Source organism: Eumetopias jubatus, unplaced genomic scaffold, assembly GCF_037043125.1.
Source record: "Eumetopias jubatus isolate StellerSeaLion01/CBP00866 unplaced genomic scaffold, mEumJub1_p1.0 scaffold_15, whole genome shotgun sequence".
Taxonomy (NCBI): domain Eukaryota; kingdom Metazoa; phylum Chordata; class Mammalia; order Carnivora; family Otariidae; genus Eumetopias; species Eumetopias jubatus.
The window spans coordinates 2,871,357-2,894,661 of NW_028274821.1; the positions used below are offsets into that span (position 1 = coordinate 2,871,357).

The following is a 23,305-nucleotide window of genomic DNA, read 5'->3' on the forward strand; positions in this document are numbered from 1 at the left end:
TGCTTGACTAGAGCTCAGCCAACAGATCCCCAGATGTGCGGACGTTTCTAATATGACCTGGCATGCTTTTCCCTGACACAGAAAGAGGCCAAGTCTCTCTGTGGGCCCAGACCGCGGGGTGACCAGGCCGCGTGTGCACCTGCCCCGGGGATCTGTGCACAAACACGGTTTCCCCAAGCAAGTCCTTCATTGGGCCCTACTTTGTGCTGTCATTGATGTCTGATTCAAGGCTAAAGAATCTTCCTTAAATTCCCATTGCTTTGGGGTTTCAGCCAAGGAAGCTCTTCCACTTGCCCCCCTCCCTCCCCCGGCCAGTACTAAGTCAGGGGCGGTCACTGTAAGATGAGCTTGTCAATCCACAGGTGCACACTTGTCTCCTCTCTCTGTGGCCGTTCTACGTGGTTCAGCAAGTGCCTGAGCAGAAGGAGCTTCTCCCAGCAAGACACTGCCATCCACTGTGCTCCGTCCTTGCAGCTCCCTGTCGGCGAGGGGCTGGGAGGACGGGGTGGGGGCCCCTCTGCAAAGACCCTCATGCAGCACAAAGTCGGCCGGGGCCCAGAGGACCGATGCAGGTTGGAGAGGGAGCTGTTCGCACCCAGGATCGTTGCCCCTCGAGGGCGTGCGCTCCAGCACCTTGGTCAGTGGGCTCTGCATCCACAGCCCAGGCCACGTGGCGAGACCCCCGCGAGCCCGGGCTACCCTAAAGCAGCGCAGACGGGCAGCCTCCAGCACTCACGTCCACTCCTTTCAGCTCTGGAGCTCAGGTACCGGCTGGTCGGAGCGTGGTGAGGACCCACTCCCTGGCCGGCAGGCAGCCCACCGGCCCCCCCACCGGCCTCACGTTTGGAGAGAGCTCATAGGCCCCATCTCCGAACACCAACACACGGGGGGATTAGGGCTTCCCCATGTGGATTTGGGGGACACAAACATTCAGCCCATAGCACAGGTGAGCCCACAACGTGCCAGCCAGGAGCAGAGCCCTGACTTGTCCATCAGACCAGGATGCCGGTCACAGCAGGCCTCCCCACAAGCACAAAACGTGGCAAGAAGGACGCAGGAGGCCGGACCACGGCATGCTGGTGCCGTGTGTGTCAACAGCACACTTCCCAGAAGGTGCCCTCACTGCCGGCTCCGTGCCGTGGGCCACTGGCCCCCTGAGTCCTGCCATGTCATGCCCTCAGCAACACTGGGCTTCCGGGAGCCCGGCGAGTGGCCCGTGGCATCCCGAGGCGCCCCCGCCGCCGGCCGTTAGAAAACCTCCTGCTCTGCAGAGCGGGGAGCCCCGATGCTGCCCCGGGAGGGGTGCCTGGCCTTACCAGGTGGTCACAGGCCGGCTGGAACGCGTTGGTGCCGCACACGTACAGGGCGCGGGCGCTGAGCGGCTGCAGCACGCGGATGTAGTTGAGACATTCAGTCTGCAAAGGAGAGAGGCGTGCATCAGCTGCCGGCCGGCTCCCGCTGGACACCCTCCACTACCCGAACTTCAGGGCGCGGGGCCGGCAGGCCGTGACCAGCCCCCACTGTGCCTCCCTGCTGCCCCCACCAGCACCTCGGCTAGCCCCCGTGTCACGTGCTCGCTCGGCCCATGCTTGCTTGGCCCTGCCCGGGTGGTGGGGCAGGTCCTGGAACCAGCCTCCCCCCGCCCAGGACAAACCTCCGTTTGCAGCATCCACAGGCCGGCCGTCAGGGGCCAGGACCTCCCCGACACCCCGGTCCCTAATTCACCCTCAGCAAAGCCGCGCTGACCTCAGACCTTCCTGGATGCCCGCCACCGAAGAGACGCATTGACTCTCCCTCGACACTCAGCACGTGCCTGGAGGCGGCCGGTGCATGGCAGCCCGCCTGCCGTCCTTGCACACCCGGGGACCCCGCCCCGCCCGCCCCAGTGCGCGGGGCTGGAAACCATGCTTCTCTGGGGACAGGCCGGGCGAGGGAGGGGCCTGAGGCTGTGCGCACACGAGAAAACCAGACACCACCAAAGAGCATGCTGTTTAGGCTGAAATGAACGTGCTGGCATTATACGTGCTATTGTCTGAAATTATCTCTGCTCAGGGAAGGTTTTTCTGTTTTTTTCTCCCCCCACCCCGGACTGTTTTTAATTGGTTGGCAGGAACTCATCCTCCCCACGTGAGCTGGGGGGGACCCTTGTCCTCGGCGGTCTGTGTAAGCACTTGGCCTAATTTAGCTCTCAGACAACTCCCTAGAACACCAGTGATTACCACACAAAGCCTGCATTTTCCCATTTCCTAAAGCAACTTCAGATCTCGTGATTTCAGCAAAAGTGTTTAATATTTTGCTAAAAAAAAGCTCAGCAAAAACATTTTTTTTCCATTTTTAATGATTTTGAAATTAGCCAAACAGCCAAAATCTACCCCAACTCAGCCGTCCTGCCCTACTACCAAGGAAGATGGGGCTCTTACACCGGGAGACTCGGACGCGGGCCGGGCACCCGACTGGGGCAAAGGGCCTAACCAGTGGTGGGGTAACCTGAGCCCCGGGGGGGGAGGTGGACCCTCGGGCCCGCAGTGCCCACGTGGCCAGCATGCCGAGGTGCCCAGTATCCCCTGGAGAAGGGGCACATTCTCAAGGGATGATCGCTGCCCCAACCTCAGAAATCCTACAGCAACCCCTCCAAGCTGTTGGGGTGCTGCGGAGGCCTGCACCCTGCATTTCACACCTTTAGCCAACAAGCACCAGAAATTATTTTCTCTATCAAGTTTGAGCCCATGTGAATAAATTCAACTAAGTTAACCTTTACCAAAGTGTTTTTCAAGTGTCCCTCCCCCACCCCGCCGCGGGCTCCTGCATTGAGAGACCCCGCCTCAGCATTTGGGCACAGAGGACAACCCCAGGATGGTTGTGACCACGTCACCAGGGGGTTCTGAGACCAGAAATTACCTGTCTTGACTTCCCCTTTTCGGCACATTTTGCTTTTTTATCTTCTGAAACCCTCCAGTATGCCTGTTAGGAGAAATGAGAGTCCATTTCAGTGCATATTCCCCGTCCAAAAGGTGATGCTGGCGTTAAAATGCACGGTTTACAAAGCACATGGTGCCCCAAGGGGCACGGATACTCCCCCCCCCCCGACAGTGGAAGTGAGACTGCAAAGCAAAGCTCAGCCAGCGGACGTCGAGGTCCCGAGCGACCGGGGCTTCTAGAACGTTCTGCCTGAGACCCCCACCGAAGCCCAGCAGCGCCCGGCCTCCCAGATTCCTTCCCATGGTTCGCTGCAAAACTAGCAGCCAGTGCTAGAGTGCTAGCGGTGAGGTTTTCGGTTATCAACCGGCTAGACCACAGGTACCCTCAAACAGCCACGTGGGTTCCTGGGACCATCCGTGGACAGCAGGACCCCCCCACGCGTCCTCCCATGACCTGTGCTTCTGCTGCCTTCATGCCCCGTGACGCGCGATCAGAACGGTGCAGCCCGCGGGGCCCTCACCCCTGCCCTCCAGAGAACCGGAAGCCACAGGCCACACCACATACAGCCCCTCGACTGCTGCCTCGCCTTCCCCAGGATGCCCGGTCTCCACGTGTGATGACCTACGACGGGCGCCCCGACAACCAGAGCCAGCCGCCGGTGCCCAGGGCTCGGGAAGCGCCCGGAGCATCTCCACGGCAGCAGGCGATTCCCCGTGCACGTGGTCCCACGCTAAGCGTCCTGCACAAACTCGCTCCCTGCAAGGCCCGACCAGCACACGCATCACCAGCGGTGCGTTTCCAGAGAGACAGAAGTCCTCATCAGAACACACAAATGCGGAACCATGTCCCGCGGCCGAAGGCAGCTTCCCTTAGAAAGCAAAATGCCAGCGATTTCATCTCCATCTACACAAAACACGTAGAGACACGGGAGCATGAACGCGGACGGGCCCCTGGCCGTGCTCACCGGGCCCCAAGAGGGCATGGGACGCAGTAGCAGAGAGCAAAAAACCAACCCCAACCCCCGGGCTCGTGTCTGAGGACCCAGCGGTCGAGAGGCCACCACCGGCCGGGAAGGGACAGACTGAGCACCAGGCACAGCTCGGGCGGCAACGGAGCTTCCGACACACTCCGATTTGTGACTCCGAGGTCATTCTGAAAATCCAAATAATCGAAATTCCACTACTCAGAGAGAAGGAGCTCATTAAAAACAGGCAAACGAAGGCCAAGACTTCAGGTGCTGACCCCCCCCACTTCCAAAGGAACTGGCCCCAGGGGACGTGAACCCACTTGCTGACGGCTTCCTGCTCCCACGTGGAGGAGGGGAGGCCGAGCTGGGGAGTCCCAGACGCAGCTGTGGCTGCCCTGTGGGACCTGCCTCGGCAGAGGGGCCTGCGCGTCACTGGGACACAGGAGCGGCAGTGTTCCCAGCGAGGGGCCAAGGCGGCGGCGGCACACGGACACCTGCCGGGCAGAGTGGCCGGCCCCATGGACGGCCTGATTTCAGCCGGATTCAAACGTCATTTATGACAGTCCGTGGAGTCAGAACACCAACCATCTGATGACATTTTTTTGGATGTGATTGTGGTATTTTGGTTATTCTGACACAAAGGAGTCCTCTCCTTGAGGAAGGGGACACCCAGGGAACCCCTCACGGACGAAGAGCATGTTTGGGACTTGCTTCAAAGCCTCCAGAGGCAACGGAGCCCCAGGACACGGGTGCAGGAGGGTGACCCCGGGCTGCAGGAGCCGAGTGGGGAACAGGCCTCCTCGACACCACTCCCTCGACTTCTGTGTGTGCTCAAGATGTTCCATAATGAAAAGATAAAAAGTTCAAGAGGAGAGGACAGAGGCCCCCAGGTGAGCGGCCAGCGTGCAGGACGGCGGTGGGGCCGGCCATGGCGTGAGCAGGCTGCGTGGCCAGGAAAGTGCCCGACGGCGCAGTGCAGATTGGAGGAGAAAGCGCCAGGAAGGTCTGCGGCCCACACGGCAGTCGAGCGGGAGGCCACGCCTTACCTCCTGCTGCTTCACGGAGATGTTGTGAGCACTCAGGGCAAACACGGCTTCCCGGGCACCCACGTACAGGGTGGTCTTGTCCTCGCTGAGCAGCAACACCGAGTAGTTGAAGATGCCTGGCTCGTGAAACTTCTCCAGGTGCACCTCTGTGGAGGGAAGAGAGAACATCAGACGTTTCCCAGCCTGGACACACCGAGCACCCCGTCTTGCTGTAACACACGGTCATGTCGCCAGGGCCTGTGCGTGGATCCCCTGCCCGAGGTCAGCACGCAGACCCACTCAGACAGTCACTACGAGCATGCGACCCTGCAAGGCCCCCGAGCCACTGTGCTCGGCCAGTGCTGGGGCCCGGGGTCCTTTCTTGCTCCTCCAGTGCAGTTCCAAACCCTGCACTCGACGTGGCCTCCAAGGAGCATGCCCTCCCAGGAGCGAGCGTGACCTCCAAGCATGTGACCTCCCAGGCAACCCCAGGCTGCTGAGCACTCTGCTTCCCACGCTCTCATGTCCGTGTGTTTAATCTTAACACAGATGAAGTACATAAAGGATATAACTAAGCTTTTCTTATTCAGGAAAAAAACACGATGTAGCTCAAAAGCTTTAAAAAAACCTAGTTCAGTAAATATATCCCTTAACTGAAGCATTTTTTAGGGATAAGCACCACGAGCTTATAAACCCGAGAAACAGTGATGTCTCCTCTCTTACGAGGACATCGCCCGGACAAGTAGGACTATGTCCGAATCGGGACAACTGGCAGCGACATGAACGGGTTGGCACGGTTTCTCAAGGCCTGACCCAGTCCCGGCATCAGCAAGAGCGGTCTGAACGTGGGTTTCGTGGACCGCTGGTTTCATGTAAGGACCAGGTATCCACTCACTCTGCTGTCTGGATTTTCCCAAACTGGAGACAGACGCGCGGAGGAAGGCTGTGCCCGGTGCGCATGCGGCCGGGGACGCCGCACAAGACGGCTCAGCCCTGCAAGCAGCCCTCACTCCACTCACGGGGGAGCCCAGGGGTCCCAGGACGCAGCTCCCAGCAGGGGAAATGGACAGAAACTACGGACGTCAAATGAGAGCACTTGGCGGGAAGCCTGGCCGCCTGTCATTAGATGTCCTCAAACAGGGTATTTAGAGAGGTTCGTGCCCGGGGAGCGCACCACATCCTCAGGCTCTCCAGGGGTCCCGGCTTTAGAAACCTAACTGGCAGCCCCTGAACACAGCGGGCAAGTGTTCCGTGTGACCCAGGCACCTGCCCGCCCGCAGGGGCCCGGAGAGCAGACCCAGCACACACAGCGGAGCCCATGCGTCGACCGGGAGAGCAGGGCTGGCCCGTACCTCTGCGCTCCCAGGTGATCCTGGGTTTGGGTGCAAACGCCATCGCCATCCCAAACAGCATGGCGAGGGCAGCAAGCAGCCCCCCGACAGGGGCGCACATCCTCATGCGTGGGCGCCGCAGAGGGGGCTCAGGCAGCAAACGCTTGTGGGCCTGGGGGCCGCGGTGGGTGTCCCGGCGGACGCTGCTCAGAGCCTGGGGGCTGTGACCAGCGGCACAGCCCGTAGCTGGTGGGCGGTGCAAACCCTTCGGACCCGCATTTCCCAGGCGCCGGGCGAGGTCACCACCGCCAACGTGGAAGGCCACCGGGTTCTTAAACTGTGTGCTTCTTTTTGGCTTCACAAAGAAATTCTGGAAGTGAGGACAAAGGTTACAGGTCAGGATGCGTGTAGTAACACCCGCTTTCTATTCCCCGCTGTGCCCCGAGCTCTGTCTGCGCAGGGGCGGGGGGTGGTGCGGACACAGCCCCACGCTGACACTGAGACCCAGTCACCAAAAGCAGAGTTCCAGGGCAGACATGGGAACCCAGACTGGGACGACCGCCCACCTGGCTGCCCGGCTTGCCCCCCTTGCCAGACACTTGTGGCCCGCTAGTGACCTCTGCAAAGGTGTAAACCAGGGAACCAGATCCCCCGCAGACCCTGGCTTCCCAGCTCCTGTAACGCTTGTCACGGAGGTCAGCCAGGGCGAAAGACCAAGAGCACCACGTGGAGGCTGAGCTGTGTGCATGTATGCACGCTCACACGGCACGTGTGGGGGCACGTACACACGCGCAGACGCACACGCGACGTTGCCGTGCAGGACAGCTGACCTCCTGCCGCAGACGGGGCCACCCCCAACGCCCTGCTCCCCCAGCTGCACCCAAGAAGTCGCTGTGCCACAGAAAGCGCCGTCAGGGGCTCTTGGGGTCCCTGGGGAGCAGCTCGTTGGAAGGACAGAGGGTGTGGGCTGGGGGTCTGCAGGTCTCCCAGCCCCCACGCTCTACCCCACACGCCATCCGCAAGGTGCCCTGCAGTGGGGGGGGCAGGAGAGCCTCGCTGCAGACCACTGAGGCAGGGCCCCGCCAGGACCCCGGTGGGACTGTGACATGAATTTCTTCTGGCTTCTCACGATGGGGCTGTAACCAAACAGCTGTGGGAGCAAGGGTAGGACCCACATCCTTCCCAGACATGCTGCCCCCAGGGAGGCCCCACATGCGATCCACTGCCCCCCCCACCAGGTTTCCTCTTCTGCGAAATGGTGGAGCAGCCTGCCTCCCGCCCCCCAGAGCGGGCCCTGCTCACCCCCTTCTCTTCCTTCCATCCCATCAAGTCAACCCACCTGCAGGTCCCTCAGGCCAACAGGCCCCTGGGCCCCTCTCTGGAGCCTTCCCCCCACCCCCACCATCACCACCCCTCAGGGACATCCAAGGGGCAGCCAGCTCCTTACCCCCCGCAAGAGTTCCCTCCTGCTCAGCCTCCCCAGGGCCCCCACAACCGACCATATACCAGCCCCTGCTGCTTCCTGGCACCTCGGCCCAAACCAAACCTCCCAAGAGGGTTTGAGGGGGAAGTTTTGACTTTCTGTTCACCTAGCCAAGCCACTACCTCCAGGAAGCCCTCCTGGGCTGCCTCCTCATCCTGCCCAGGAGGTCACCTCTCATGCCCCTGGAATCCTTGTCTGGCCCTAAAGTCCAGCATGTAGCATGGCTTGCCCTCGGCATCACTGTGGACTTAACGGGGTCTTCTTCATTGTATCTTTGTCTATTATGCCAGTGCCCAGGGCACCACACCTGCCCCACTCCACTTGGTAAAGGACGGACTCGTGGGGGGCCCTGGGGGGACGGCTGAGATGTGGGCACGGCCAGGCCTCGGCTGCTCGCCCCCCTTTCTTGTTGGGGCACCGCTCTGCCCTTCCCCTTCCTGCCGAAGGTGTGCCGGCCAGGTCTGCTCACCCGCTGTCTGTCCTCACCCCAATGCCACTGTGTGGCCGTGAAGCCAGGGAGTCGCTCTTCCTGGGGACTGGCTCACCCTGCACGGGGGCCAGCACCTTGCTCCATGGACGGCCGTCAGATAGGCATTCTTCTCAGGTTTGAGTTGTGCCGTCTCTGTCCCAGGTACTCAGGTCCACCAGGGAGCGCAAAAACAGCCCCAGAGATGCAGGAAGGGACGAGCGCGGCCGGGCACCAACACAACTCTTCACAGAACTGGGCGCCGGTCTGCAAGCCGAGTCCTGTGCTGGGGACCCGCGGGGACGGCCCGCCCAGACACTCGGCAGCGCAGCGAGGGCGGGACCGGACGCTAAATGCAGAAGCAGATGCACCGGGAAGCGAGACCAGGAGGGACGGAGGGAGGGCTGCGCCACGGAGCGAGCTCACGGGGTGCTCTCTCTCCAGGCAGCCGGCTCTCAGGAGGGCTCACCGCATGAGGCCGCGCAGGAGACCCTGCTCTCCCGCCCACAGCACGGGAATGGGGTACGAGGTGGCTCCGGAAGCCCAGCCAGGGGAGGGCTCTAACTGCGCCGGGTCCCCGATGTGACCCCCCCTGGTGAAGCAGCCCCACGGCGTCCAGCAAGCACTAAACACTCCTGCAGAAATCCTCTGCAGCTGCAGGACACCGAGGCCCTGGGGACGGGCTGTGTGCGCGGGTGATGCTGACAGCTCAGGAGTGCTGGGCTCCCCCCCGCCCCCCCGGGGGCCATCTCCACCACTCCACAGGCTGCACAATGCCCACCCCCATCCTGACCCCTCCACAGCTGCCTACCCTTCGCCCTGCTTCCGTTCTTGCCGCCTGTGGCAGAGATTACCCACTTCCTGTCCCTGCATCCATGGCCCTCCATTCTTATTAACAGAATCTCGGTTTTACCCAGGAGAGCAGTGCAGCCAGCTAACTATGGCCCCCAGCCCCCTGGTGGCGGCTCCAGCCAGAGAACTGCAACCAGAAGTTATGAGGTAGGAGTTCCAGGAAGGCTCTTAAAGAAGGCGGACTCAGCTAGTGTTTGCATCTTTGCCTTCAGTCTTTCCTCTGGTGCCTGGAACTCGTATTTGATGGCTGGAGATCTGGGCGCCACCTTGTGAACATGAAAACAAGGGTCTCATTCTACAAACAGCCAAGCGGAAATCCACTGGGGGCCCTCCCAACATACTGGAGACCTCACACCTGCTTTCTTCTGCTTGCCCCTCAACCTGCTAAATAAGCCAGTAATCTCTTTAAACTACTGTTTTCCAGGTTTTTATTACCAGCAGTCAGATATAATTCCAAACAGATACCTCCCTATAGTAAGTACATTTACTAAACAGAGGCAGTGGCCAGAGTAAGGTTTTCGATGTAAATCAGAGCACATCATTTGCCCACACGAAAACGTCTCTCTCTCTCTCGGATTAAACCAGCGTGCACGGCTGCGGTTCACCTCCCATGCAGCCTCTCCCGTCTCACGCCCCCTCCACCTTTCTGTCCAGGCCACGTCTGGATGCACACAGCGTGGCCTGTCTAGAAGGCTGCCTGTCAATGCCATTCGGAACACGTCCACATATGTCTGTTCTGGAGATGAGGTGCGTAAACCCCACGGCACAGTCTCGCCAGTTTACCCAAGACGTTCCCTCCCTGTGACTGATCTGTAGGGCTCTCCGCTCTGGGCTCCCACTCAGTTGTGGGTTTCTGGAATGTGTAAGCGAGTCCACAGCCCAGGGCACCTGCTGGCTGCAGATTCGAGCCCCGCTGGCCCGTTTCATCACCCCCCCACCCCCCTGCCAAATATCACCATGGAGCCGAGTTTGGTTTTCAAGGACCCAATGGCAACACCGAATGCTCGGGTCCCCAGCAGAAGTCACTTTTCTGGGCAGCCAGGCGAGGACCCACCCACACGGGCTCCAGACACTGCGCAGAATGTCCAGTTGAAGGATGGGAAGGTAAAATTGAGGCGGCTTCATCCAAGGTGCACAAAGGGGCTCAGATAAAAACCGGGAAAGGAGACGAGGGAGCTGGAGCCTGGAGGCCCACGTCCAGCTCCAGAGGAGGGCGGAGGACATGCAGAGAAGGAACAGAGAAATGAGAAACGTCTAGAACAGGAGGACGTGCGTTTACAGCATGAACGCCCCCCGCAGCGCGATGAACGAAGACCACACCTGGAGCTCCCCGAGAGAAAACAGGCCGTACAGTGGCCTCTCCAGAGCCACCCTGAGAGCTGGGGGAGAGCAGAGTGCTGTGAACCTCCCGGAGGAGGACAGCGTCTCGCCCAGAATCCTGAGCCGAGCCCAAGTATCAACATGGGAGGCTTCAAACACGAGGGCTCCTCTTACCTCCCTGACATCCTTTCTCAGAAAGCTACTGAAGGATCTGCTCCAGCAAAACAAAGGAGCTACTCTGCACGTGTCTTCCCAAGGAAGAAGAGCCGGGAGCAGGAGGCCCTGTGTGACGTGGGGACAGAGGCCCAGAGTGTGCAGGGACTCTGCCCTCGTGGGGGTGGGGAGGAGAGGCAGAGAACCCACCCTCGTCTTCCACAGCAATACCATGTCCCACCCCCAGCCCGGGCACAAGCTGCCCCTCCCCCAGAACATTCTCGGTTGGCCCTGGTGGCTGGGCCCTCCCCACAGTGACAATGGCCTCAGGGCCACTCCCTTCCATCCCTTCCTGCCTCATCCTTTTCGCTGAGTGGCCGGCCTTGGACTTGCCTGTGGCCCTGGCCCCGTCTGCAGTGGGCAGGACCGGGGAAAGGCAAACGGCCCAGTTAGGAGCCCAAGGCCGGAGCTGGGGAGAGCCAAGGGGAGGCCTGACGGGCAGGAAGTTCCACGAACAAAATACCCAGCGCGAACCTTAGAATGGACAGATTGGATCGGGTCAGAGCTCCAGCAGAGGCTGCCCTGCCCCCTGATAAATGCACCAAATGAGTTTGCGCCGACGCTGGGTGGCAGTGTGCACACCTTCCAGAGAGCTCCCCACGCAGGCTGGTGCCCACGCGCTGCTCGAACTGGTCCGCGTGAGAAGAGGGAACGTTCTCAACGGCCCTTTCTCTCGCACCCACCCAGACACCGCCACTCAGGAGCCGCGTGGCCACTTGCTCCAGGCCACCCCAGGCCACCCCGCCGACGCGCCGGAGGGCGAGTGAGCTCCTTGTGCTGCAGCACACACGGGCTTCCCGACAGCCTCTGCCGGACCCTGCCTCTCCCTCCTGAATGGTCTCTAAAAATCCACACAAACGTCCGAAGGGGAACGGGCCCACGCTCCGCAGATGTCCTTCCTGGGGAGGGGCGGTGCGGCTGCACGTTCTGCTTCAGGATATGGGAAGGGCTGGGTGTGTTTTTCTTTTTCAACGAGCACGGGCTGTCGCGTGGAGTTCAAGCACTGGAAGCAGCGCATGCACCCCACGCACTCGGACCCGCAGCCCCCACGTGCTCCTGCAGGAATCCTGGCTCCGGGATTACAGGGGGCATGCGGCATTAAGGACCATGGTGGGAATACTAAAATGGAAATGTGGATAAAATGCCCATTGTATTGGCTTTCCCAGGCATTTCTGAGAAGCAGAGGCATCTTGCTGGGAGCCGGGTGATGGGGGTGTGCGTTGCGTCCCCAGTGGGAAAGTGTCACAAGGAACCAGGAGCCCAAGAGGGAGACAGGGTTCCACAGTGTCACCCCCAGTACCTACGAGTCCTCGTGTGAGTTCACGAGGAGTGCACGGCCCCACTCTAAATGTCAGCAGAATAGAAGTGAGCGGGGGCCCCAAGCCCCTCACTCAGGCTGGCAGGGCCTGTCAACCCTCCAGCTTTCCATCTGAGTGGTCCTGAACCACGTCCGAAAACCACGTACCCAGCAACCAGCAAGGGTAAGGCCCAGTTCGCGAAACGGCCCACGTGTCTGCGTGAGTGCACCCATGTGCAATGTGGACATGTGTGTATACGCGTGGATCTGTGTGCGTGTGAACTGCACACCCGTATGCACACACGTCCACATGCATTCGTGCACATCTGTATTTACATGTACACCTGTGTGCATCCATGTATGTATACACATGCATGTGCATTCACGGATGCCCATACCCATGCCTGTGCACACCTGTGTGTTGTGTGTGTGCGCTCTGCTGCACCCTGACCAGCCTGATCTGGTGTTCTGTTCTGACGTGTGATCAGGGACTGCCAGTGGTGACCTGTCAGCCAGATTCCGTGGACCGGTCGGGCTGTCTGGGATTGGCTTCCCCTCCTGGGACCAACTGTCCACGGCCACAGGGGTGGGTCACAGAGGGGACACTGTTCACACCACACCGAAGGCCTCAGGGCGACCCTGAGCGGCAGGACTCGAAACCAACGTTCCGAGTGTGCTTGCCGGCACGCCGGGAATCTGCCAAAGGGCGTCCTGACAGCTGTGGATGCTGCCTGGGGAGTGTGGTCTGCCACACAGGGTGGGTGAAGCCCCACGCCCCCTCAGAGCCTGCAGTCCACACAGCAGGGGGCGTGCACCTGCCCCCAGGCTGACCCCAGCCTATCTCCGCCCCCTCGCGTGCCTCCAGGCTGACCGCCCCCCACGCTCATCCCTGTCCCCAGGCGGGCCCACAACCCCTTGCCTGCCCTTGCCACGGACTGGCCTCCCACCCCACAGCCCCCCTTGCTTGTCCCCAGGCTACCTTCCGCCCTTGGGCTCCCTTCCCCCACCGCTGGCTGTGGACTGATGTTGCCACCGTGCAAAAACAGCCCCGTCCCCTCAGGACAGGTTCCGGGAGTTCTGTGTCACGCGTCACGTGCACAACAAGCAGTTTACTGTTTGCGCTTCAGTTTCCCCAGGACGCAGAACAATCCCCTGGAGCGATGCCCAGCTCCACCGCATGCGTGTGCGCAACCCTGGAGGTGGGACGGCGGCAGCGCGGGACAGTGGCCAGGGTGCCTGCTCACCCTCCACCCCCTCACAGGACAACCAAGCCATGGGGGGGGTCCCGACACGCCTCAGCCTCATTCCCTCACCTGAACCTGGGCCCGTGTGTGCTGACGGGAGCCAGGAGGCAGGCGTCCAGCGGTGGGGTGATGCCGGTCAGTCAGATGGCCAGCGGGGGCAGGAACGGGCAGGGGGCTCCTGCAGGGGGGCAGTAGGGAGGGGCCGGCCGTGGCTGCCCCAGCGGAGAGGCCCGTGGAGGGAGGAGTCACACCGCCTGTGTGACATCACTAGACCCTTTGCCCGTGGCCATAAACAACACTGTCCCCTTCTGGGCGGCGTGTGCACCTGCCTGTGTCCCTGGCCCCCGCTTAGTGCCGCCCTGGCTTCTCCTCTTGGCTCCCTCCAGGGCGGCCATCGGACTGTCCAGCTGGACGCTGGCTCCTGGGGGACAGTGGGGCTGTCCTGGGACATGGCTGGCCTGCCCTGTGTCGGCTGGGCTGTGGGTGCCACGGGGAGCTCAGCACCAGAGGTCAGCCAGGAGGCTTCCAGAGCCAGAGGACTCCACTGACACCTGGGGGTCATTTGAAACGCCACGGACACGGGTGCTCAGTCCCCAGTTAGAGGCGTGAGACACACACTCAGGTAGAAGACAGTGGAACAGCTCTACTTTAACTAGAACTTACCCTCGTTCTTAACTTCCCATACCTTATAAAACTGTCCCACCTTCAAAACTAGCTCCCAGGGCGCTAAAGTCTGCTAACAGAGAAATGTGAGCTAAAATACTGCAGCCGTTTACCTGCCATGAGGCAGAGAGAAATTAGAGGGCTGCCAGCCGGTGCAGGGCAGGGGCGGGCGGGCAGGGGGTTCCTGAGGGCGAGCCTCAGTTTACCGCGGAGCACACTCCTACCTCCCAGGGACTCGGGTGGCCCTGTGGTCCAGCGAGGACACAGGTGCAACCAGGGGGACGTGCCTCTGTCAGGGGCTGGGTCACGGACACGCAGGAGACCGGGCAGCCCCACGAGATCGGTCCGTGAGCACAGTGCACCCCGACCAGGCACTGAAGGCAGATGCACAGCAGCAGGTGGGATGGCCCACATGGTGTCCAGGGAGGAGGTTCCCCCCCACCACGGACACGGATGTAAACACATATGGACACACATGCACGGACACGCAGGGATACAGGCCTACGGACACACGGACACTCATCCAATTGTTAACAGTGGTTACCTCTAGGGAGGAGAAGAGCCAAGGAACTCACTGTTGATGTTTGTTTTGTACACAGTGAGTCAGACGTTTATCCCTCTCTGTGCAAAAGTTACACCCTCCCCGCCCTGAACCAGGCCATGTGCACGCCCAGCGCGGAGCAGTGCATCCCGGAGCAGTCGTGTGCCGGCCCCTCTCCTGGGGTCACTGGGCGTCCGTGACACGTCTTTGTCCCGTCTGCATGTACATAAAGAAGGCTTCGTCTGCTTTAACTGGAACTAGGCTGCGTGCCTGTTAGCACGAGCCAGGCAGGAGGAGGGCCCGTCCCTGGGGGCGTCACCTCCGAGACCTCGGGCCACCGCACGGGCATGGTCCTCCCTCCCAATTCCCCAAGATCCCCAACGATTTTTTAACATAAGGAGATCAACAAACAAAATCAAAGGTAAATGGCCTGGGGGAAAAATGCTCGTAACCTAAGTGCCAGGGCTTGGAATTCCTGCTGCGTGCAGCATCCTCACTGGGCGGCACCCCGGCCCAATGGGGCACGTAATCGAAAGCACACACGTGGGTGCCCACGCGTAAACACGGACAGTGCTAAGGACCCTAGAGGGGGAGCTGTGCTCACTAAAGCCGCCCCAGCAAGCTGGCCAGGCAGGTCCCAGGGATGGCGCCGCACGGCGGACACGGGGTGGTGGGGCTGCTGGAGGCCGGCCATGGGACGGGGGTAACTACGAGGAAGAAGCGGGGTGCGGCTTTCCTTCTGCTTTTACATTAAACTGGCATTTCTCTTTCCTTTTAAACTGGAGATACATGGTTGAAATGAAGATTAATCACAAAATGGCCCCAAACCGGGGCCTGGGTGACATGGAGACCCCTCCCTGCACGTCGGGCCCCACTGACAACCCCCTCGCACCCCTAGAGGAGAAACTGGAACTTTGCAGGGCCTCCAGGGGCCAGCGCCCCAGAGAGAACTGAAATAGAAACAAAGGGCAGGCAGGGCAGGGGTGGGGTGAGGAGAGGCAGGCTGTGCGCGGGGCTCCTGGCGCCCGGCACGGACAGACGCCCCACACAGCAACAGCTGGACCGACCTTTGGCCCCCGGAGCACACAGGGAGCTGGGACCAACCGTCTGCGGGACCCCACTGAGGCTTCTACGAGAGTCGGCTTCGCGAAGCTGGGACACAGGTGCAGAAACCACGCGTCTTTACCTGTATCTTGCGCCTCCAGAACCTCCCCTCAGTCGCTTCTAGGACGGAGTCTTCAGAAATCTTGGCTCTGAAAAGAACAGGAAAGGAGACTATTTCAACACGTGAGTCCTCCGTCCACGCACCCTCAGCATCACTCCTGGAGGGGCACTGCAAAGAAACTCTTGCATTTTTTTTTTTTAAACCTCCAGACCCCAGGATGGGTGTGGCTTTCATGCCCTTGTGCAAACGGGAGGGAGGAGTGAGTGTGCAATCGCGCCCATAAGGGAAGTGTAACCTGGCGAGTCCCCAGACACCGACCACAGCCACTTCCCTGCGAAGTAAGCCAACCAAACACGCCCCACGGTCCTGGTTAGCCATTTGCCGGAAGAGAATCAGGCTATTAGTTTCAGATCCGTGTCCTTGAGAACCCATCCTCACGGAAATCCAGCAGCCCCGGGGGGAGCCCTCAAAGAGGGACGCCCGAGTCCAGGAGGACGACAACCTGACCGGATCGGAACGGCAGCCCCAGGGGGCCCTGTGCAAGGTACGTGAGCGTGTCGACATCGGTGCTGGACCCCTCATGGTTGCGAGTGATCTAGCACAGTTTTTAAACCTCAGAATCAAACGCTAGCATGTTTTGGTGGTTGGAATATTTTTGTTTTCTTTTGCTTTAAGAGCTGGTACAGTTCTTGCCATTCTCTGGAAGACAGCTGAGAAGTAGGAGGTGCTCGCTGGAAGCAGGGCCGACGCCCCGTCTCTCCCACCCGGCGCCCCTGGAGTGGGACCAGTCATCACGCCCACACCACAGACAAGGCTGGCACCCCGCGCCCACACCTACAACGCACGACTCCCAGGGTCACCCGGGGCCCCTCGCGGCCTGAGACACGTCCCGTGAATCCCGAGCAAATGAGACCCCCGGGTATTGGTGGAAGTGGTTAGGATTCCTTACGTCTCCCTGTGTCGGGCTTGCAAAGGCCGATTCTGGGTCTTTCTGATTCTGGATCAGCTACTGCTGACGGCCAAGTTCTAAGCAGAAATATCTTCACGGATGAGCATGCAGGCAAGCGTCCCCCGACAAGGCTGTGCCCTCCCCGCACCCAGAACCCACGTCTGCTGTTTGAACGCGGGGGGACGTGCTGCCGCAACTGATAGACAACAGGCAAACGTGACCAACTGTGGGCCTCACCTGCTCACACAGGCAGGCAGCACACAGTGGCCACATGCACGCTCCCCAAAACACTTTCGGGAAAACGAAAGCAATTCACGCAGAAGCAAGAGGTTTACATAAACAACCTGAATGCCAAGAAACTTTAAACTGAAAGGCTTCTCTCTTCTGGAAATTCAATAAGCCTTTGTCACTTCAATAAATACAAGCAGGTGCGTCTCGTGTTCACCCGAATTTCATGGCGCTGAGCACCAAGGGCAGGCTGTCGGCATGTGAACCCCCACCCACACACGCACCTGGGCGAGGCCACCTCACCTCTGCCCTCTGCCAAACAGCTCCTAGCCACACGGTTCCTGGGTAAAAACCAGGCACTTCCGGCCCAGCCAACGGCCAGGCCCCGGGCCCCAGCTGTCTACACCCTTCTACCATGCCAGTTCTTTCTGATTTCTCGACAGAAAAACCCACGCACTGTAATTAGGTATCGCCTTGCCGAAGAGTACAGGAGACAGTCCCCACACAGCCACTCACCGTACTGCCTGAACCCTGCGTCTCCCCTCACCGGGCGTCACTTCTCAGAACACGCATAAGAAGAATTCAACACTCATTTTGCGAAATGAAAGAGAAATTAATCAGGAGAGAGAGAAGTGTTTCTCTTTCCCTCGAGAGACGTGGCCGTGTCCACCCCGCCCCCACTCCCAGGTGCAGGTGCGCGTGCGCCACGCCCGACGGTAGCTGTCCAGCGACCACTCTGACCACAGCACAGAGCGAAGGCGAGGCAGGTCCTGCAGGCATCTTGTCCATGTTCTGCAAATGTGACTTCCCCTCCCAAAAGCCCCTGACCCTGACCCGCACCACGGGTTTGCACACCAAAGCAAGAGGCTACTCCCCACCTCTGAGAAGGGCAGCCATGAGGCCAGCTGCCCATAAAGCGCAGTGAGGAGGGGGCAAGGGGCCATGTCCACATGCACTGGGCGACCTCTCTGGGGGCCACGGGGCAGCGCGGGCCCAGAAGTCCTGACCCAACAGTTCTCCCCGGGGATTCAGGCAGAGACACCCCACACGTGAGGTGCCCACGTAGGAGGCTATTCGGTAGAAGAACTCTGGAAACAGTACACACACGTGCACTGTACATGCATAAGCTGATCTGTACATAAACTGCATCACATCTGGGAGATGGAATACTATGCAGCTGGTAAAAAGAATAACGTGGCAAAGGGCTCCCTCGTGCACTCCTGGTGGAAGTGTGAATGGGTATGGTCACGTGGAAAACAGGATGCAGCTTCCTCAAAAAATGAACAGAACTACCCTACGATCCAGTAATTCCACTGCTGGGTATCTACCCACTGAAAACAAAAACACTACTTTGAAAAGACACATGCATGCGCATGCTCGCTGCAGCGTTACTGACAACAGCAAAGATATGGAAGCGTCCTTCCATGGATGAATGGATAAAGAAGGTGCGGTGTCCACACACACACACACACACACACACACACACACACACACACACACACACACACACACACACTGGAATATTACTCAGCCATCAAAAAGAATGACATCTTGCCATTTGCAACAACATGGAGGGACCTAGAGAGTATTATGCTAAGTCAGAGAAAGGTAAACACCGTATTTCACTTATACTGGTATCTAAAAAACAAAACAAATGAACAAACAGAAAACCAGACTCTTAAATACAGAGAACAAACTGGGATCACGGGGCGGGGGTGGGGGGCTGGGTGAGGTGGGTGGAGGGGGTTAAGAGGTACAAACTCCCAGTTAGAATAGAAGCTAGTCTCAGGGATAGAAAGTATGGCACAGGGAACATCATCAGTAACTGTAACCATGGTGCATGGTGACAGCTGGGGACACTGATACAGACTCGTCGAATCGCTACATTGTACGCTATTCACCTATGGTTCCCTGCTTGAAGCTTACTAACGGGATTCCATCAAAACACAAGTTTCCAAGAACAGCAGACAGACTCTCGGTGATTTCTGACTGACTGGACATTTTGAGGGACCTCCTTCTAAGGGACTCTGACACAGAGCAAAGAGGTCCAGTGGCCGTGAGTGCAGGTGAAGCCCAGCTCAGCGCCCCGGGGCGGGAGGAGCAGGCTTGCAGCCCCACAAGAGACCAGGAAGTCCAAGGAAGAAGCGGGGGTGTCCCCTGTGGGCTGGCCGGAGGGGAGGGCAGGACCTCCTAGTGAACTGTGCCTCCTTCCCTGGGGTCTCCTGTATGGTGGCACCCCGTGGGCATCTAGCACTCCCCAAGCATCCTTGGATGGCTGTTCAATGTTCCATAATCCAATAGGATAACATTGGACATTCAGCTCTTTGCTAATTTCCCACTTAAAATTCATTTTTTTAAAGTAGGCTCCACACTCAACATAGGGCTTGAACTCATGACCCTGAAATCAAGAGTCACACGCTCTACAGACCGAGCCAGCCAGGCGCCCCTCAAAATTTATTTTTAAAGACTGATTTTAACCACCAGAAAAACTCAACCCAAAAGCTCCTCTATCCAGAGCCTATCTGCAGAAGTGCAGATGCCACACAGGGGTCACGGTGAAGCGGTCCTAAGACTCTGTCCCTTCATACGGGGGGGATGGGGGTGGGCACACACACTCAGAGCACACACTCATCACCCTCACAGGCCTGCTTCCCTCTACGGGGACCGTCGCACACAATCCCCAGGACGTACTTCACTCCAGTCCCCGCTCAGGTCTTCCGTTACCTGCGCTCTGTGTGCACAGGCACACGTTCTATGCAATAAAACACAGTCGACGTCCACCACACTGTTCGTACTTCTTTCAAGCCAATGAGACGCCTAATTCAGGCGGTCACTATTCTCCCCTAACAGGGGGCATGGTAGAGCGTGCTGCTCCAGTGAAGGCTTCCGGGCCCTCGGATGCCACTTCCCACCCGTGGGGACGGGAACAGGTCACTGCCCCTCCAGCCCCCAGCCACTCCCTTAGCCCCCAGACCCTGGGGTACGCACACGTCTGACTACAGCGCCGGACCTCCGAAGGAACCCTCAGTTTGCGCTGATAACAGGCCAGAGCCCTGCTGCGCCATCCACGGGGGGTACCAGCCGTGGGGCCCCACTGCCCCCAGTTCCTGATGAGACAGGTGTTAGGCAGCCCTGTCAGACTCACAAAGGCAGTTACGAATCTCAAGCCTCCGGCAGAGCTGGGGCTCCCTCCCTCCTACATCCCGCCATCCCCCCACAGGCCCGGCCAGCAGGTCCCGGAGCTCCGGAACTGCCCATCGCCCTGGGGCTGGAGCAGGTCACAGCTCAGCGGGCAGGGTTGGAAACTGCTCTCTGGGGAAGCGTCTGGCTCCACTCTGAATGGATGCTTCTCCTCCAAGAGCTCGGGGCAGAGACAAGCAGCACCCCAACCCCACAGCAGGGGGCTCCTTCTCTCTGCCATGTGCCAGGGTGTGAAGGTGTCACAGAATTGTTCAGAACGGTGCCTAAATGCGGGGCTGGCTCAGGACTGCGCTCTGGGCCACCTGGGGCGGCATCCTGCCCAAAAAGTCTCTGCAGCGGGAGTTTCACCAGGGGACCTGACTCCTGCCCCTTGCACGGGCCTAGCCCAGCTGCAGAACGACCAGGACGTCTCTCCTCTTAGCCACCGCAGGAGGGACGGGCCTTGGAGCCCTGACAAGCCCAGGTCCAGGCGGAGATTTCTTTTTTAAGTCTAAAAAAACCACAAAATGCCACTCTCTTTGCCTTCATCTTTAGTGTCTCCTTAAAAATACATAGCAGGGTTACAGAGCCAAGCCCGCTCGACCACAGGCTGCCATCCAGCTCAAGTCTGCAAAGGCTGAGCCAGGACGAGGCCCTCTCCTTGCACCTGGCCTCCCTCCGGGACGTGGCCTTCGCTCTCTGCCTGCAAAACCCGTTAGAGAAGGCGCATGCTGCTGGCGAAAGCACCGCGAGGGCCCCCGGGGCTGAGCCCCCAGGCGGGACACAAGGAACATCACTACGCCTAGTGGGGGCCGCCATGCTGACCTCCGTGCACTATCTGGTGCACACAAGCGTTTGCTCTGATTCACCAGCTTCTGCACCCCTTGAAGGGGACCCCAGAAACGCCCACTTAGGCCCTGGAAGCAGCTTACTGAGCGCCAGGCAGCAAAGCTCGTCACGTTGAGACCTTGCCCCCCCGATCTGTGTTCAAACCACACCATCCCATGCGCCATCAACCATGGGCAGGTAGATGGCCTCGCAAGAGCACTGGGAAGGCGACAGAGTGACGGCCGCTCGCTCCCCCAGCCATGAGGAGAAGGAAGCAAATATCGCAGGTGCCATAGGAGGCCTGGAACGGTCCCAGCCTCCCCCTAACCTGGGGAGCAACAAGGTCTCCACGGCTGCCAAGATGCCCACTGTCCAGCCCCGGCACATGGTCAGAACCTCAATCATCTCTACTTTCCAAACTACCCGCAGAGGCACCGCCGCAGCGTGACCTTTGAGGGGCCCCATACTGGACCTGATTCACCCCTCCAATCAACCCTCCCTTGTGGTTCTCATCTTCCAGATGCTTCCAGGCCCAGCTGCCGTGTGAGTGCCGAGGACCACATACAACGACGTGGGGTCGGCCTCCAGCAAACCCCACTCTCACGGCAGTTGAGACAACTGGCCTGGAAACACCAAATGCCTTCGACCCTCCAGACGGTGAGAAGGTGCCTGGGAGTGACCTCTGCTGAAGGTCCCCAGGGCAAGGGAAGCCCAGGCCCCAGATTCCAGGAGTCCACTCTGCAGCCTCCACACAGGAGAGGGGTCTACCCTCCTACCGCAGGCCAGGCTCACTGGCCCTGGTCCTGCCAACCCGTCACCTGCCCTGGAGCCTGGCGCATCTGTCCTTCCCGCGGCATGGACTCGCACACCAGGCAGGACGTCTCCTGAGCCCTGCGCCACCTCCCCGGTGCTTTAGAAGGCGAGACATGGAAACGTGGCAGCGGCTCTGTCACCGTCCACGTCATCTTCCCGGTGGGAAGACACGGGCTGAGGGGTTGGCCGGCCCGCACGGTCCCCAGCGGGCCTGAGGAGGCGCCTTCCCTCCCGGGGACCAGTGCCGGGGAGCGCGTTAGGAGACACGCAGCACAGAGGCAGAGGGGTCTCCTCACAATTCACAGGAACCAAAGTCAACTGAAAAATCTAGGAGAGCCTCTAGAACATTCCTACACCGGGATAAGCTAGGCTACCACTCTGCCCCCACGAGGGCCTTGCCACTGCTCGTGGCGGCCACAGCAGGGCCACGGTTGTGCCAAGCAAGCAACCTGCCAGAGAAATGCCTCCAGGTGCCGCCTACAGGCCCCCTCGCGCAAGCTGGGCCCCCTCATCCAGTGACAGGCTCACATGGGGACAGGCCAGAGGGGACTCCAAACGTGGGTCCAGAGCATCACCAGCCAGAGCACAGGACTCCTGCCTCCCTGCCTCCCTGCCGTCGAGGGCCGAGGAAATGGGACTGTGTCCTGCCAAGGACTCGGGAAGTAGGGTGTGTGCACGTATCAGTGGCCCTGTCCACTGAGGATGACGGGACCCAGGGTCTCATTTCCTGCAGAACTGGTCCCAGAGCCTGGCCAGTTGGCCGTGCTGCCTGCCAGGCAGAGCTCAGGGCCACCCCATGTGCCAGCCACTCCCGGGCCCTGGGCCGCCTCCGTGCAAGTGCGGTGGGTATGTCCCGCCACAGAAACAGGCTGAGCAAGGCACCTGCCCTGGGACACGTGGTGGCCCTGAGCAGTGCCCTTCAGGTCTCGGCAGGTCCCCGACGGGCACCGCCCCGGGCTGAGCTCTGCTGGGGGGCCTCTGCCCAGTCCCGGGTCCTCACTCAGGGGACGTGCGGGGCCAGGCTGGCCGGGCAGCGCCCGTTGGGGTGGGCTGCATCCCGGTGCAGTCAGGATTGCCCGGGGGGCCGGTTTCCATTCAGGAACGGCCCCCCTCTCGCTGCAAAGTGCACGTGTAGCCAGCCTGACTCAGGCACTGCTGCCAGATACAGTGAGGGACCTGGGCCCCGCCTGCACCTGCCCACCGAAGGCCACATGCAGGCAGGGCCATCCAGGGGGCCACGGGGCAGCAGAGAGAGGGGCAGTCCTGGGCCCGGCTCCCCACGATACACACACGTGAGCTGGCACCTGTGAGAACCCCAAGGCTGGCCCCTTCACTTCGGACCGGGAGCAGCGGAGACACAGACAGCCCCCCGCCCTGCCCAGCCCTCCACTGGCACAGCACGGTCCCTGCGCTGGGCCGCCACCTGTGCAGGGACCCAGACGGCACGCGTGCCAGCCCTACCTCCAGGCACGGGGCGGGGGGCACCCCTGGAGAGGAAGTGCCACCCAGAGGAGAAAACCAGCTCCGGCCGGTCGGCCGTGGGGTTACCAGGAAAAGCAGACCGCGCCTCCAGGCTTCAACCTTGTCAGCGGCTGAAGCAGCTTCCCTAGGGGCCGACGCGGCCCCGCCCCACCCACCTCTGGGTCCCTCAAGGCCTCCACAGACCCTCCAGGCACCGGAAGCTCTGGGCCCGGAAGCTGATGTGCTGGTTGGGGGAGGGGCAGGGAGAGGCCTGCAGAGCCCGCAGCGTGGCCACCCTTGCCACATCCGCTCCATCGGCCCACCAGGCCCGGCCCACCTGCCACTGGCCCTAGAGGCGGC

The 23,305-nt window shown here is 60.4% G+C and overlaps 1 protein-coding gene and 1 long non-coding RNA gene across 3 annotated transcripts in view; one reads left to right on the plus strand and one right to left on the minus strand.

Annotated features, from left to right (window-relative positions):
• LOC114219742 (semaphorin-4D) overlaps window positions 1–23,305 on the minus strand; it is an 83,518-nt gene that overhangs the window by 12,601 nt on the left and 47,612 nt on the right. The window contains exons 1-6 of one of the 2 annotated variants that reach the window (XM_028117327.2): window positions 22,946–23,027; window positions 15,508–15,574; window positions 6,264–6,612; window positions 4,933–5,078; window positions 2,899–2,961; window positions 1,317–1,415 (exon numbers count right to left, since the gene is read on the minus strand). In XM_028117327.2, the coding sequence (XP_027973128.1) occupies window positions 1,317–1,415; window positions 2,899–2,961; window positions 4,933–5,078; window positions 6,264–6,369 (414 nt within the window). In that variant the 5' untranslated portion in view covers window positions 6,370–6,612; window positions 15,508–15,574; window positions 22,946–23,027. Of the gene's footprint in view, window positions 1–1,316; window positions 1,416–2,898; window positions 2,962–4,932; window positions 5,079–6,263; window positions 6,613–15,507; window positions 15,575–22,945; window positions 23,028–23,305 lie in introns of those variants that run through there. The other variant, XM_088019176.1, reaches the window with a different exon arrangement.
• LOC114219745 (uncharacterized) lies at window positions 15,279–16,866 on the plus strand. Its single transcript, XR_003611455.2, has 2 exons — window positions 15,279–16,030; window positions 16,162–16,866. It is a non-coding gene; the product is annotated as an uncharacterized LOC114219745 (long non-coding RNA).